At 33.7% G+C, this 17,453-nt stretch overlaps 1 protein-coding gene across 1 annotated transcript; it reads left to right on the top strand.

The window, feature by feature from the left end:
- Window positions 1-8,297: 8,297 nt before the first annotated feature.
- On the top strand, window positions 8,298-10,730 carry PAO5 (polyamine oxidase 5). The gene has a single exon (XM_089447182.1). It carries the CDS (start codon window positions 8,607-8,609, stop codon window positions 10,320-10,322), a length of 1,716 nt encoding a protein of 571 aa, XP_089303308.1. The 5' UTR covers window positions 8,298-8,606; the 3' UTR covers window positions 10,323-10,730.
- Window positions 10,731-17,453: the final 6,723 nt, after the last annotated feature.

The following is a 17,453-nucleotide window of genomic DNA, read 5'->3' as shown; positions in this document are numbered from 1 at the left end:
AGAGGTGCAAATTTTATGGTAGAATCAAATTTATTTGAAAAAGAAATCTCACAATTGATAATTGATGTAACAATGGTCATAACAATGGAAGTTATAATGAAGACATTATATTTTTGTGTAGTCTTGAGAGACATATGCAATTTACGTCATTGTTGCTAAAGAGATATTGTATTGTTTACTTTGAGCAATAAAAATATAGATACTTTTACATGCGTATTTTTCTTTAAGATGTTGTTAAGATTTTACCATGTAAATATGTGTCTTATTGAATGTTGTTTTGTTATTTATTTTTCTTCAAAATTAATTTGTATTACAAATTTATATCATTATATGGACTCACTTTTTTAAACATAACAAAACACAATGACACAAAAATGTGTCTTTAATTTTTTAAACACAATTACACAAAAAAATATGACTTTAAATGATCAAGTCCACTTTTCATGAGGCCCATTTACTAAGTGTAAAGTATAACCTATCTATTTAGTAAATATAAGACTGCTTTCCTAACTTATTTAATTTTTTAAACACAATTACACAAATATATGACTTTAAATGACCAAGTCCACTTTTCATGAGGCACATTTACTAATTGTAATGTATAACCTATCTATTTAGTAAGTATAAGGCTGCTAACTTATTGACTTTACATATTCCATTCATAAATTATAATTAAATAAATATAGATTTAACTGGATAGATTTGCATATATATATATATATAATTTGAACTTTAAATTATATTATGATCTATAAACACTTATTACATATAATTTAAAAATTACTCTATTTAATTAATATCGATTTGATGTCAAACCAAAATTATATATTTTTTGATAAAATGCATTTTTTCTTATTCAATTATTTTAAGCCACTACGATACATATCTATAATAATTTTGGTGTTTGGAATCCATTTACAAAAATCTTACCTATATTCTATCCTACTTAATTGCAAAATATGTTAATGCACTCACACATATCAAAGGTAAATATAAATTTTCAAACTTGAACTTCCATATATCTGTTGATGTATTCACTGAATTACCGGATTCTCATACCTCTGTATTCAAAAGGTAAATATAAATTTTCAAACTTGAACTTCCATATATCTGTTGATGTATTCACTGAATTACCGGATTCTCATACCTCTGTATAACTCCAATATAATGATACTTTCCAAGAATGCATCTGCCTCCCTTCATAAATGTAACGACGTGTATGGTTGACCTCTATCTTATCAATGTTGTAAATGAATTTTTTAAACCCATTTAAAATATTGATACTCCTTTCAGATTTGCCAGAACATAAATATTTTATGTATGTAAAATTCCAGAGAATTTTATTTTATTTTATTTCTCAGATATGTTTATAAATGTTTGTCCATATCACATTCATGTACGAAGCAAAAAAAAGTCTGACCAAGATATTTCTTATAAAGACTTTCCATGCAAATATAATATAACCGAAGTTTGCTTTTTTATTGAGCGAGAGAAAGATTCGACGACGAGACTGAGAGTCCTTGGGAAGAGAGGTGTCTAGAGAGAGAAGATTCATTTTTTTTTGTAGGGATAAAAAATAAAGATGCTTTCTCGTCTTTTAATATATATAATTTTATTAGCATTCGAATAAACATATGCCTTTAGTTACATTCCACGAAAAAATTGAGAATTCTGTTTTGATGCTGCCTAGTTTTGATATTATCTTCAGGAATTTCTATTCATAATTTACAGAAGAAATAAATAAGTTAACAGATAATGATGACATTATCCGTTAATTCCGTATGAGGATTCAGAAAGATTCGACCTGTGGTGGGGATTTAAGTTGTAATTGAATTCTAATGATAGAAAAGAAGATAGTGCCATCATAAGAATCAAATGATGAGCTTTTCTGAAATAAGAATCCGGTGTGTTTAATACCGTCTAATCGTGTCCAAGATGTGATGTTCATTGCATCTTTTTATATAGATGTGTTTTTTTGGGAATCAGATTATTTTATATGAGAGTATTGGAATCAGATTATTTATTTATACGAGTTGATCGGGTACATGCATTCCTTACTACTTTATAATAATCCTAATTATAGAAACCTAAATTTCATGCATTCCTTACTGCTTTATCATAATCCTAATTATAGAAACTTAAATTTCTTTGCAATTGAAATTTGATTATTGGAATTGGAAATATTTTTTTTTATTATTTTTATTATTTATTTATTTTTATTATAGTTTGGAAAAATTTATCATAATTTAGTTGTTAAATTAGTAGTGAGGACAACTATTACTAGTTGCTATTTGTTAATGGAGTTTGGTTCATTATCATTATTCAAGGAGAATCAAGCCACCTGAAATAATCAGTTGGTGGTCCCTTAAGGGGCGGGCTTTCACTCCTCCTGATGCTTCTGAATTTTGGGCAATTAATCTGTCTCCTTACGACTGAGGAAAACAGAGCTCTTAATCAAGGAGAAATAGTTTTGAATTTAATTAAATTATTGGAATTGGATTTTTTTTTTTTTCATAGTTTGGAAAAATTTATCATAATTTAGTTGTTAAATTAGTAGTGAGGACAACTATTACTAGCTGCTATCTGTTAATGGAGTTTGACTCATCATCATTATTCAAGGAGAACCAAGCCACCTGAAATAATCAGTTGGTGGTCCGTAAGGGGCAGGCTTTCACTCCTGCTGATGCTTTTGAATTTTGGGCAGTTAATCTTCTCCTTACGTCTGAGGAAAACAGAGCTCTTAATCAAGGAGAAGCAGTTTTGAATTTAATTAGATTATTGGAATTGGATTTTTTTTTTTTTTTTTTTTTCATAGTTTGGAAAAATTTATCATAATTTAGTTGTTAAATTAGTAGTGAGGACAACTATTACTAGCTACTATCTGTTAATGGAGTTTGACTCATCATCATTATTCAAGGAGAACCAAGCCACTTGAAATAATCAGTTGGTGGTCCCGTAAGGGGCAGGGTTTCACTCCTGCTGATGCTTCTGAATTTTGGGCAGTTAATCTGTCTCCTTAAGTCTGAGGAAAATAGAGCTCTTAATCAAGGAGCAGTTTTGAATTTATGTGACTTGGGAGAATATTTCTTGTCCAAAATACTAAAAAAAAATCCAGAAAATTAATATATGGATTAATTTTATAATCAGCTATAATCATTTTGCTTTACAAAGGGGTTTAAAGGAATTGGCAGGACAGCTAAAAGTTGCCACAATCTGGGCAAAAAAATTCCAAAAAAATTTGTAGAAGTGTTTAAACCATGTCATATTTTTGATGGTGGAAATGGATTCAGCGCTATCAAAAACTTCCAAGACACCTAAAATTATGAAGTTTGAGAGTTTTTACTTGGATTTACAAAAATCCCTACCAAATTTTCTCAAAATATGATCAAAATTTCAATAACTTTCTACACACAAAAAAAACATAATCGTTATACTACTGCCTTAAATTTGTTTTGAGCCGTGTTAAGTGTGCATAAGAGCATGTGGTACGGCATATTTAAAAGCTGAGGTCATTCAGTTGGGTGATTCCTGCTCTAGAACGCTTAGAAAGTACATATGAAAACATATTTTATACAGAAGGAACGTGAGATTTGGTTCCGTGAAGGCTTACTTTAGAGAAGAATCAAGGAACAAGGTTTTGCCAGAATGTAGAAGCTTAAGTTATACGCTACTGATAAAGAATAGAGAGTCCTCGCTGCAGACGCGTTGAGATATGGTTTTGGTTTTTTAATTATATAAAGACAGTTGCGAAAGGAAAGCAGAGAACGTCGTAATATATATTTGTGTGAGTGTCGTGATAATTGAAAAAGTTTGTTAAGCTAAAAGACGGGGAATATGGGTTGTTTAATTGAGAGATTCATGTGGACAGTGAAGGGGCAAGTATTTGGGCAACTGTGCTGAGTGGGGTACAGGTCTACACTGTTCATTATTTATACACACAATACGGCCTAATCTGATCACCTCTGCTACTGTTTTATTCAATAAATGAGAAAGAGGCCACAGTGTTTTCGAATCACAATGCATTCCATAATGGGAAATGAAGGTTTAGGGTTTTTGAGGCAGCTGCTGGTGGCGGACAACTGGAAAAAGAGTGAAGCAGGGATTCACGTGAATGCAAACGTTGATCCCTAAGTTTCCCTGCCCTGTGCTGTTTGTATCAAAGTTGAAACCAAATCAAGGCAGTATCATTAGCGGGACCAGGGGATACGTGTGGTATTATTAATGCTGGATTGCTTGTCCTTTTTAACAGAAATTGGGTCGTGGTGGCGTATTGAGGATGGTAATTTAATCCTTGGAAACGTGAGCCTTTGACTGGCGGGATTTCCGATAACTGCCTTGCCATTAACTCAGGAGAGGATGATCAAGCCTATTTTAAAATGGAGTTAGTCATGATTAATTTTTGTTAGTGTCAATGAGGTCTACAGGAATTAGGTGTATCAGATGATGTGACTATCTCACGGAATGTGAATGCACGTGATTCTACGGTCTAAACGAGTCAGTCCAAATGGCAGCGGCTGCCAGGATAGCCTGTCATGAATACAGCCAGGTTCCCTGATGGTAACCATCGCGCAGCTTATTAGCCAGTTGTGGATTTGTCCCCCGATTTGGACTCTGTACCAGATCTCATGGGTTCGATTTTCATGGCATTTAAAAATAAATAAATAACAGTTTACTTCAAAATCTAGTGAGTATATTGGGTTAAAAGCTTGTCTTTTTCCGACCTAGACACTGGTTCATGGTACAACATTTTGATGTATTTTTTTTTTTTTTTTTTTAATTATTAGTGAGTAATTTTAGGTGAGGTGGTTTTTCTTGAATAAGAATGATAATCTGTGTCCATTAACTTATAGTAGCCATGGTACAAGAATTTAAAGCATCTACCTTTTGACAATTATTAGTAGGTAATTTTAGGTGAGATGGTTTTCTTGAATAAGAATGACAGTTTATGTGCGTTAACTTATAGTAGCCATGGATAGTTTGTCTCAATGTTTCTTCCTACTTTAAAAAAGAAAAAAAAGAGAGAAGAGGAGGCCTGATTCAAATGAAATTTGATATCATAGCTAGTTTTCAAATGATTTATAATTAGTAATTTTTTTGGAAATATCCTAGGACATAAGGAAATAGGTTAATAGTGCAAGACTATGAGACATCTACCCTTTAAGAACCATCCATGGGTAATTCCAAGTGAGGTGGTTTTTCTTGAATAAGAATGATGAGTTAGCCTGCATTTGCCAATAGTCCCACTGTTGGTTTTCCCACTAAAAAAGAAGAAAGAAAAAAAAAAAGAAAGCCTGGATTCAAATGAAATTTGATATCATAACTAGTTTTCTAATGATTTATAATTAATAATCTTTTTGGAAGAATCAATATAAGGAAATAGGTTAACCGTACAAGTCTGAGACATCTACCCTTTAAAAACCATCATGAGATGAGGTGGTTTTTCTTGAATAAGAATGATGAATCAGTTTGCATTTGCAATAACAATGAAGGATAGGTGTCCCACTGTTGGTTTTCTCACTAGAAAAAGAAGAAAGAAAAAAGAGGAGGCTGAGTCAAATGAAATTTGATATCATAGCTAATTTTTAATGATTTATATATATATATATATATATTTTGGAAGTATCTTAGGATTAATGGTAGGAAACTTTGAGGCATCTACCCTTTAAGAACCATCAGTGGATAACTCTAGGTGAGGTGGTTTTTCTCGAATAAGAATGAGGAGTGAGTTTGCATTTGCCAATAACATTCAATGATAGTTGTCCCACTATAGGTTTTCCCGCTTAAAAAAGAAGAAAGAGAGAAAAAGAAAAGACTAGATTTAAATGAAATTTGATATCATGGGTAGTTTTCTAATGATTTATAATTAATAAAATTTAGGAAGTATCCTTTGACATAAGGAAATAGGTTAACGATACAAGACTCTAGGGCATCTACCCTTTAAACCATTAGTGGGCAATTATAGGTGAGGTGGTTTTTCTTGAATAAGAATGATGAGTCAATCTTTGCCAATAATAGCGAGTGATAATTATCTCACGGTTGGTTTTCCCACTAAAAAGGGAGAAAGAGAAAAAAAGATGAAGAGGATGGATTCAAATGAAATTTGATATCGTAACTAGTTATCTAATGATTTAGAATTAATAATTTTTTTGGAAGTATCTTAGGACATAAGGAAATAGGTTAATGATACAAGTCTACATGGCATTTACCTTTTTAGAACCATGAGCACATGAGGTGGTTTTCCTTGAATAAGAATGTTGAGTTAATTTGCATTTGCCAATAACAGCCCTGCATAGTTGTCCCATTGTTGGTTTTTCCACCAAAAAAGAGAGAACACTGGATTCAAATGAAATTTAATATCATAACTAATTTTTTAATAATTTATAATTAATAAAAAAATTTAAAAATATATTGAGAAAAAAAACACTAAATTCAAAATGAAATTTGACATCATAGCTAATTTTCTAATAATTTATAATTAATAAAATTTTGAAAAGTATCATTATATTAAACAAAAGACTTAAATTATCGTTAACTTGGAACATCCTTCCACCATTTAAATAAAAATTAAATCAGCTTTGGATTATTTTAAAATTGTTTAAAATTCTAAAAAGCATCTTACACTTGACGAAATAGTAAATTCTAAACCTCTTTAAAATTTCTAACACAGTTTTTGAGAGATTTATGAACCGAAGGATGTGAGATTTTGGAAAAAGAAGAGGTGAGGTTAAGAGGGGGAGTTGTTTATGGTAGAAATGAATGGAACATCATCAAAAAAAATTTCGATACACTTAAAATATTGAAGTTCGGACGGTTGTAATTTAAATTTACAAAAATCTTTACTAAATTTTTTCAAAATATGATTGAAATTTCTGGGAAAAAAAAAAACCTCGTTAGACTAGGGCTGAGAGTTCTAAGAGTTGGGGGTGTTTTAGCGGAGGGAAGAAGTCAGCTGGAGTGAAATGGGGAATGTTTTTGACTTGAGGGCGGAATGACGAGAAGCGACGTCATGGAAGGGTTAAAAATAAGAGTATGAGCAAGTGGCATCATGAGTAAGGCAATACAATAATTCACGTCGACGCGTTTATCGAGGGGACTGCCAAGCCCAACTGCAACGTCACTCTCACTGTTTCAGAAACCTCGAACTCTCTGTCAATCTTAAAAGCGATATCAGTGGCCCAGATTCAAAGCCAGAAGAGCAGACCGAGGGATTCTTGGCACGATTTGAAGATCCTCTTAAACTAAAGAGACGGGGAGGAGGACTGAGGTGGGGAGAGGGGCCTGCATGGCCTACGTATGGATGGCCCGTCTGCATAGGGCTTTTAAAAGCCTAAGTCTATCATGTCAATTTCGCCAAGTTTGGATTGGAGAGTGAGCTGGTATTGGCTTGGCGGGTACGGTGCCGAAGGCAGTGCTTCCGGCAGTATTTTCTGCAATCAATCAATCACGGCACTGGAATCGAATTGCGTACCGTAAGGAAAGGGAGGGTGGGAGGCAAGGCAAGATCTCGGGCGGGAAGATGCGAGGGAGCTCTCTTCACGGGCAAAACATATCGTGTTGTAGTGCTGGATAACGGTCATAAGAGGACGACCAGCATTTTTTATTTATTTTTAGGAAATTTTGTTTGGAATATTGACGTGGTAAGTTAATTGTTCGGAAATTTATAAATGTATAAGGTTGGTGGTAAAAGTTCGTTACTTTAGGATTTTGAGCAAGTTTGATGTTTTCCAGTTTGGAACTTTATAAATTTGTAACGTTTTTGACAAAAACATATTATGTATTTTAGTGCTGAATAACGATTCTACGAGCGACAGCTTTACAATTTTTTTGGGAAAAGTCTCAGAAATATTGAAGTGGTAATTATTTTTTGGAAATTGGATAAATATTTAAAATTAAAAGGTTAATAAAACTTTTTTAATAAAATATAATATTATTTTATAAAACATTTAGTTTATTAAATACGATAAGATAATTTCATTACGTTTAATTTTCTAGTCAAAAACCGTCATTACATTAAATTACGTGAGGTAGATACTAATTCCAAATGACAGAGGAGCCGTAGATGACAGAGTAGCGACCACAGGCGGGACGATATTCCAGCGTGTCGAGTAGAGAATCATTTTGTGGGTTCCGCCAACGTGAATAATGTGAGATTAAAATTTGAACTAAAATAAAAAGGGGAGGTGAATGGGGTGAGAGAAAAAAGGAAGCAAATGTCATATAGTAAAGCGTAGGATGAGGAGGGAGCAGGAAGGCGGAGGATAGCATCATTACTATCTATAAGTAAGTGCCAGTGTAAGGCGGGACCAATCCAACCACAAAAAGGAGAGTCTCGTCTTTATTCGAATTTGACCGGAGTTTTGCTCCATTGAGATACCCAACCCCATAAAGCTTTTTATTACCAGTCTCACGGCTGCGTTTCTCTTTGTTTTATAAGCCCAGATGAATCGCATGCCTCACATTTGTTTTTGATTTTGATGGTCTCGTGATCGAGTCTCTCTCTCTAAGATTGTGGTGGTGTATTTTGTTTGTTGGAGTTGGAGTTGGAGTTTGAGTTTGAGTTTCATTTATATTTTTTTTAAATCCGAGTTTTAGATCAATCTTTACCAATGGTGGCGAGGAAGCCGCGAATTGTGATAATAGGGGCCGGCATGGCCGGCCTCACGGCTGCGAACCGGCTGGTGCAGGCGGCTTCGAATGAGTGCTTCGATTTGGTCGTTGTGGAGGCCAGCAATCGCATCGGTGGACGAATCTTTACTTCAGAATTCGGGGGAGACAGAGTCGAGCTTGGGGCTACTTGGATTCATGGAATTGGAGGAAGCCCCGTTTACAAAATTGCCGAACGGATTGGGTCTCTGGAAAGCGAGAAGCCCTGGGAGCGCATGGACGGGTTTCCTGAAGATCCCATCGTCAAAGCGGAGGGCGGACTCACCGTGGATTCTTCCATAGTTCAATCCATTTCTCGTCTTTACAAAACCCTGATGGATGTTGCGCAGGCCAAGTCGTTGCCGGATTCCCTGCAGAACCAGATCGCCATAGATGCCGTTGAATTGGCCCCAAGAAACGAAGACGGCAGACTTAGCATTGGCGCGTTCGTGCGTCAGGGATTGGAGTCCTTTTGGGCCGATCAAGAAAATAGATTGGAGTCCCTTTGCGCCGATCAAGAAAATGATCCTGAACCTGCATATTCAAGAAATGGGAACGCATTCACTGCTAACCGGAAGCTGCTGGAAGAAGGTGTGTTTTCTATCCACGAAAGCACTGAACGGACTTACACGTCCGCAGATTCGCTGCTGGACCTGGACTTTGACGCTGAGAAAGAATACCGGGAGTTTCCCGGGGAGCAGATTACAATTGCTAAAGGATATTCGACTGTTTTGAAGTCTTTGGCCAGCGTTTTGCCGGCCGAGACGATCCAATTCGGAAAGAAAGTGGAAAAAATCGAGTGGACAGATGCGGGCGAAACATACTCTGAATCGCCCGTACACATCCACTTCGAAGATGGTTCTGTTATGGATGCAGACCATGTGATTATTACTGTGTCGCTGGGTGTTTTAAAGGCTGGAACGGGTCAAGGTTCCATTAAAGGCAAGCCGCAGGCTCTCTTTCATCCACCGCTTCCTTCCTGCAAGGTGAATGCAATTTCTAAGCTTGGTTTTGGTGTTGTAAACAAATTATTTCTTGAAATAGATCCCTTAGATGAAGACGGTCTTTACCCTTCACTCAATTTTATATTTAGCAAGTTTGGGAATTCACAGAAGAGCGAAGAGACGAAGCACAAGGTCCCATGGTGGATGAGGAAAACCATTTCCTTGTGCCCGATATACAGAGAGTCCCATGTTTTGCTGGCATGGTTCGCTGGAGAAGAAGCTCTGGAGCTTGAGCGTCTGTCTGAAGAAGAAATTATCAAAGGAGTTTCTGATACTCTTGCAAGCTTCGGTCTAAGAGGAGGAGCCAATGTCATGGACGGCAAAGAGAATGGTGACGGTCAAGTAGTGGGAGCTGAGAAGATAAATGGAGTATTTCGACATGTATTGCGCAGCCAATGGGGATTCGATCCTCTGTTCCGAGGCTCATATAGTTACGTTGCAGTGGGTTCTAGCGGGCAAGACATTGATCGATTAGCAGAACCGCTCCCAAAGCGTGCAACTTCGCAACAAAACCATTGTACTCCCGTTATTATTCCTCCATTACAGCTTCTTTTTGCAGGTGAAGCCACGCACAGGACGCATTATTCGACAACTCATGGGGCTCATTTCAGCGGGCTAAGGGAGGCCAACAGGCTGCTTCAACACTATGGATGGACAAATCTGGAACAGCTATAAATTTGTTTTGTTATCATCTACATCCACACAACAACCATTAGCATTAGCATTTTCTAAGGGTAAATCGAACGTCTCACCCACAATCTCTCTGTTCCTCCCAGGCATTGTGATGTCCATCTCTCGCTGGAGAAAGCAATACTATTTTCATGAGCCATGTTGTAAATATCTTTAGAAAAAAGCCCGGTATTCTATACGATTACGGGAAAGTGTGGTAGTTGCTTCTTTTCTTCTATTCTAATCTGCTGGTCCAGTTTCTTTTCCCCCCGTTGTATCCGGGCTACTACATGGACGGTTTCTTTCCTGCTACTAATCGGGTCGGGTCTTCTCCTTCGTTCGTTGGTTGATAATACAGTGGATTTTGTACCGAGTTTTTTCTTTCCTTTTGTTATTGAAGCATCAATTATTTCAGCCCCTTCGTTATTATATAAATTTTGTCATGTACCTTCTTCTGTCCACATATTTTGGATCAATCAGAAAAAGAACCTTGCGCTCTGCTACTTGTACGTAAGACGCCCATTTCATTTAATAATCTGAATTAATAGACAACATTACCAATGGAACCGTGAACTGTCTATTACTATTTAAAATTCAATGAATGGGGAAGAAGGATCTTGCATGGCGAATCTCAATGCCAAGGGAGCTCCCATTAATAATGTGATGTTTACCATTCTGATATGACCTCGTGTTCCTCTTTAATTGGCTTTACAGGCTGGAAGCCCCATCATCGAAATGAAATCTCGCTCAATTAATTAATTTTGTTTCCTAAGTGCAAAATTGGCAAACAAAATCAAGTTCCGTGCACAGTTGTTGCCGGCGCGCAATATGATCTGGAATGCCCCAACAAAACAGAGACGTAAGGTCAACATACAATGTGTCAACATTACATGAATTTAATGACTGGTGGATATGTGCCCTCCGAGAAATGTTGGGAACGGGACAAATTCGTTTTGTTGTAACATAAATTACTCACTTGAATATTGCCATTGCACTCACTTTGTCTGCATCGAAACACATAAATGAGGAAAAAAACAGAATTGCGTAAGGCGGTTTATGTGGTCTGTCCGGAGAGTAGCAGCAACAGATGTATGCAATCTGATTATGGCCCCCCTCCCATCTTTTCTCTTTTGCCCTTATTCTTAACAATCCCTTTTGTCTTTTTGCTTCACATGTCACTTTGTTCAACCACACTCACTCATCCTCCTTTGTTGTTTCTGTTTGGAAATGGACTGATTCGCATCAGATTTACCATCCCACTTATCATCTTAACCCATCATTAGCTGTATAGCCAGCTATCGCAGGCTTTTTGCGTGTACTGGCCAAGAAAAAGGCCTCCAGCAATCAATATGTGCTGGCCCAAACGTAGAAGCACAGACCTGAAAATAATTATCCAATCATTAATTTTGTTATATATTTTCAGATAACTTCTCAAATTCCCCATCATCAACTCTATTGTCATATATTTGACCAAAATTATGTAATGTTTTTGTTTTAAAATAATTAATTAAAAAGTAGTTTAGTTGGTCGAGTCCTTGTTGTTAAGCACCTGGCATATAGCCAGGTGTATCTAGTTTATTGGGAGGTCAAAGGGTCAAATGTCGATGCCTTTGGGATTAGGCTTCGCTAGTTTGGCGGGCTGGTAGATCCCTTCTGGTTGATTTACTTGGATATTCCCGTGGATGTAGCCTTCTAGTTGATTTACTTGGATATTCCCGTAAATAGATTAATCTACTTGGATATTCCCATAGATGTAGTTATCCTTAATAAAAAAATATTCATCAACCAATTAGAAAAAAATAATTAAATTGGAACACTTTCCTTGTGACAAAGATATTCCCATGGATATAGTCAGCCTTAATAAAAAAATTCATCAACCAATTACAAAAAAATAATTAAATTATAATGTTTTCCTTGTTACAAAGGTGTAAATAAAGTTGTGTTTTCAATGAAGTGGCTAAATATTATAATCGGCCTATGTAAATTAGATCCATTTTACAGCTAGACTCCATCTTTAATAATTTATGTCAACACTATCACTATAACTTTTAGGTGAATCATGCCATCCCAACACATCACTATATATAAATTTATAATATATATATAATTTAAATCTAAAATTTTATACTAAATAATACTTTCATTATCTTTGCAATTACCCATTAAATTATTCTTAATAATTAAAATAATAACATTTTAAATAAATTCAATCTAATAATTATTTTTATATGATTTATGTATAAGAGATGAGATTACCCATATTAAGTATTTTATATTATGAATGGTTATTTTAAAAATTATTTTATATTATGAATGGTTATTTTATACATTATTTTTAAAATATATGTTATTATTTTATCGAGAAGACAGATGTATGTAATCTGATTTCTATATAAAAATAAATTTTGGATAAACAAATTTATGTGAGTTTTTTATATTACAAATTAATACTAAAACTCAATTTGAATATAAAAGTTTAGTGTCCATCACAATGAAAAACTATTATAATTTAAAAAGAAAAAATAAAAATTATTAAACTAAAAAAAACTTTTTGTTTTATATTATTTAAAATTTTATTAATTTTATGTGAAACATCAACAAATCCCTACCCTTAATTTATAATGAAGTGTTAATATCAATAAAATATACCGATAAGTACTTCTGCTTGAGATAAGTACCTATGCCTTATCCAAAAGACACCAAATGCATTAAATAAATATATAGAAAATCATAGGACATCAAAATGAAACTTTAATTCAATAAATAAATGAAAGTGCTGAGTAATGGATATGTCAAAAAGAAGCGTATTTAGAGGAAATTCAATATTTTAAAATTAGAATAATTAAACAAATATAAAATTCAATTATTTTTATTGACAAATACTCTTTCAAAAATATGTTGGTAAAATATAAATGCGATGAACTCTGTAAAGTTCAAACCCCTCAGGTTAGCTAACCCAGGTTGAAAGTAAACTCATTGCAGTAAGGAAATGTGGAGAAAAAAAGAATGTGATGAATTCAAGAAACTCTGAAGCAACCACTTCTTCCGGGAATCAAAATTTGGTGGACTTGTCAGTCGCCTCGAAGAAATCCGTGGAGACACCGCAGTTCCCCTCATGGATACAACTGTTATGGTCATTACGTGGGACTCATGCTTGAACCCACATGTGGCATTAAATTCTAAAGAGTTATCTATCTAATAAAATAGTTATAAAAAATTATCATTATAAAAATTAGCAATAGGGAGCTTGACCATGACCATGTTGTTGTTCAAGCCAGATAAAAAATTGTTGGGCTAGGAAGGGATCATCAATACTTTTATTCTCGTTCTCATCGCTCTAAAACTCCTCAAGAAAAAGTTGTCTAGTTGAGTGGAGATATAGTGGACTTTGGGGGCAACTATGTATTTTATATTTGATTATATAAATATGCTAAGTTAGGGTTGGTGAAGTTTACTATAATGATGTCAGTGGCAACTGTGTAGAGCTGTACTATAAATTTGGTAGGTTGGGTTCAGGTTTCGTGTAATTAAGTCATATGAATTTCTGTATGGCTTTATTTGGAAGTTTTCAAAGTTCAATTGACAAATATGGTTGGTTGGGTTGGTGAAGTTTACTCTAATGGATTTGTATGATTTCGAGAAAAGAATTTTTTGAATTAATTATATTGTAAAGATTGGTTCATTTCAAATTAATTAATGGGGTTTATCTTTAGGACAAGATAATTTTTTCGATAATTTTAAATTTCAATTTATCTAAATATATTAGTAAAATAAAATAAAAGTTATAGCCTATGAATACAGAAATAAATGTTAAAAACAAATTAATATGAATTTTTCTAATATAACTTTTTGTAAATCATAAATAAAAATATAAATTTTTTATTATATAGTATTGGTAAAAATTAATTTATTTAAAAAAATAAATTATATAATAAAAACAATATATTTTTTTAGTATTATGTCTATGAGTAAACACTGACAAAGTGTTATATTAAGTATTCTATGGTGTAAAAGTTACTAGTTTAAAACTTAGTAGACAAAAATCCAGCCAACACTCTTTTTAAAAAGATTCTCATAAATAAAAATGATTCAACCATATTATTGACTAACGTAATCTAAACTAATCAATCTACTAACCAACAAAAAAAAAAATCATAAAAAAATGTTGTTATTTTAGAAAATTTCAACTAGTTATAAATGAAACATATAGTAATTTTTTATTAAGGTAATTTGTTTAAAGGAAAAAAAATCATAAAAAAATGTTGTTATTTTAGAAAATTTCAACTAGTTATAAATGAAGCATATAGTAATTTTTGATTAAGGTAATTTGTTTAAAGGTTTGATTCTTATTTTGAATTATTTTTAACATGGTGTCAATATTATTACAATGCCCTAGAGCATGGTTTGAATAATACGAGGGGAAGCGTTGGATGTAGCAAATTAAGTTAAAAGGTGGAGTATATGTTGAATTGTTTTTATATGCATTTAGGATTTATCATGTTAGATAACTAATACAAAATTTATTTGATGTAAACATTTATTTCAATTTTAATATATGCTAAGTTAAAAAAGAGAAGCTAAAAACATAGACCCTGATGCTTAAGGCACTTTGTAAAGGGGAATTTGGTAGGCCTCCTCCTCTATTTGAATTAGTTAACCAAACTTTTGACTTGGAAAGCAAAGTAACCAAACTTCCTTAGGGTTATGGGCCACATCCCACCCTATAGGTTTTTGTTGGTCCACGCGTCCAAAAAGGGAACCAGGAGAATCTTCATATTAAGGGGAGAGGAAAATATAAGGTTGTGGAGAGAAGGAAAGGGAACAAACTAGAGGGAATTTTTGTGCCAAAAATCCAGAGGAATTTTGAATAGCCAAGAATGGGAGTTGGGAAAAACTTCTGAATCACAGAAAAAACTAGTGGGGGAATTGAATTCCAACTAAATCTAGAACCACTTGGGAAGTTAGGGAAGAAGCCTTCAAATTGATCCAAGGGCCAGGAAATAGTCCTAAGTCGCTGTGTACTTAAGCATGGGAAAAAGGGGACGTACTAAAGGAATGCAAATTCAATGAAGGCTTTCTTTTCATGTTAAATAGGCCCAAATTGCCCATATTTTTCGATCTTATTAGGCCCTAGTCCAACATTTGAAGAGTAGAAATCCAGAATTCCTATATGTGAAGAAGAGTGGCCTTCATAAATTCCACCCTAGATTGAACTTTATTGAATCTCTAAATGAAGCTTCCCTTAAGGTATTAGAATTTGCCTCAGGGGTGGCCAATTGCAAGAAAGAGAGTAGTGTAGCTATGCCTACAATTGGGTCGAGAGTGGCTCTTCATTCTTTAGTTTCGGGGAAAATAGATAGGCATACTTCTCCTTCTTTATGAAATATCGATACATTACATGTATAGAATTCTAGTTTAGTGAAATGGAATTGTAGAGTTTAGGCTTCTCTGATCCATATCAAGTTTACAAAAAAAAATTCGGCGAAGATCACATGAGACATCATTTGTCGACGCGTTTCGAACCAACCAGTGTGGTTCATCGTCAGGACAAGTTGAAGAAACAGATCTAGCCTAGCAGTTTAAATAGACAGAGCAAAGCCCCCAGCGGTTAAAAAGACTAACAGCTACTTTTGACTAAGTACCTTAAAAAATGCTACCCGGGGGGACCACTCCTTTAAATAAATTAATATTGTGATAAAAATATTTAAAAATAATTAAAAATATATAATAGCTATGATAAAAATAATTTATGTTACTAGTTAGTTAAATACAAATAAATAAAAATCATATCTAAGGGGAAAAAATTACCCAAGAGGGGGACAGTCCCTCAAATAATAATGATAAATAATTAAAAATTCTTTAAAAAAAAATAAACAATTATGTTCAATTAGTAAAAATAATTTATAAAAATAGTTAGTTAGAGAAAAATAATTAAAAAATTATATCTAAGGGAAAAAATATTTCTCAAAGAAGGACCAATCCCTTAGAAAAAATAAATAAAATAATTATGTGAAAACTTTTACTTTTTTTTTTTTTAATGAAACTTATATGATAAAATTATATTATATTAAAATTATATTAAAACTAAAATATAATTAAAACTAAATTATATTAAAATTAAAATATAATTAAAATTATATCTAAAATTAAATTATATTATTAAAATTATGTTAAAATTATATTATTAAAATTATATTACCTAGGGGACCAACCCCTTAAATAAAATAATTTAATGATAATATATAATTCAAAATTCAAAATTTATTAATTAAAATACTTTGTGATAATATTTCGTTACAAATAAATTATTAAAAATAAGAAGGAAAAACAAAATGAGCAAAATATAAAAAAAAAAATAATAATAATAATTAAATAATAATAATAAAATAAAATAAAATATAATATAATAATAATAATAATAATAAAATAATTCAGAATAATAATAAATAAATACGTTAAAAAAAAAAAAAACAAAATGAAGACTAGGACGAGAGTGGTGGGACCCAACACCGACTGATTTTCCAGCCATCATCTCTATTGAGATTACTCGGCCTCTTTTCAATCTCAAGCACCTCCCTAAATTTCCGATGATGGAGGTGCGAAACCTTAGCAATAACACTAGCTTCCTCAATACAAACATGATGATTGGTTTTCTCGGCGTGCTCAGCCAAAGCGAAAGACTTAGTACGCCTATGCTTAAGATCAGCTGCATGCTCACTAATCCTTTGATTAATGGAGCGACCAGTTTCCCCAATGTAGGGGGTCCCACAGGAACAGGGGATCAAGTACACACCTTTCATATCTTTAGGGTCGATAGGATCCTTCGCTGATCTGAGGGACATGCAGATGGTGTTCAGGGGCCTAAAGGTCACAGGAACATCATGCGACCTAAGAATCCTACCAATCTTATCAGTAGTCCCCTGAACATAAGGAAGAAGGACACCGGGAACTCGCTCCTTTGGTTCTCGATGAGATAGCGAATTCTTCGAAGCTTTGACGAAAGCCCTCTGACCCAGGAATCTACTATAACCGTTCTCAACAAAGACATCAAGGAGATGGGATTTTTCCTTCTCCAAACTCTCCTTATCCGAGATCCTTAGGGCCCGAGTAGCCAGGGTGTTGAGAACACCCAACTTT

Source organism: Pinus tabuliformis, chromosome X, assembly GCF_031772625.1.
Source record: "Pinus tabuliformis cultivar Carrire ecotype Pingquan chromosome X, CPIR1, whole genome shotgun sequence".
NCBI lineage: Eukaryota > Viridiplantae > Streptophyta > Pinopsida > Pinales > Pinaceae > Pinus > Pinus tabuliformis.
The sequence above is the reverse complement of the archived record's forward strand: the minus strand, read 5'-3'. Positions and strand labels throughout refer to the sequence as shown.

What these genes read in the sequence shown, in the direction of transcription:
- PAO5 (XM_089447182.1), top strand. Translation starts at nt 8,607, where the DNA reads ATGGTGGCGAGGAAGCCGCGAATTGTGATAATAGGGGCCGGCATGGCC.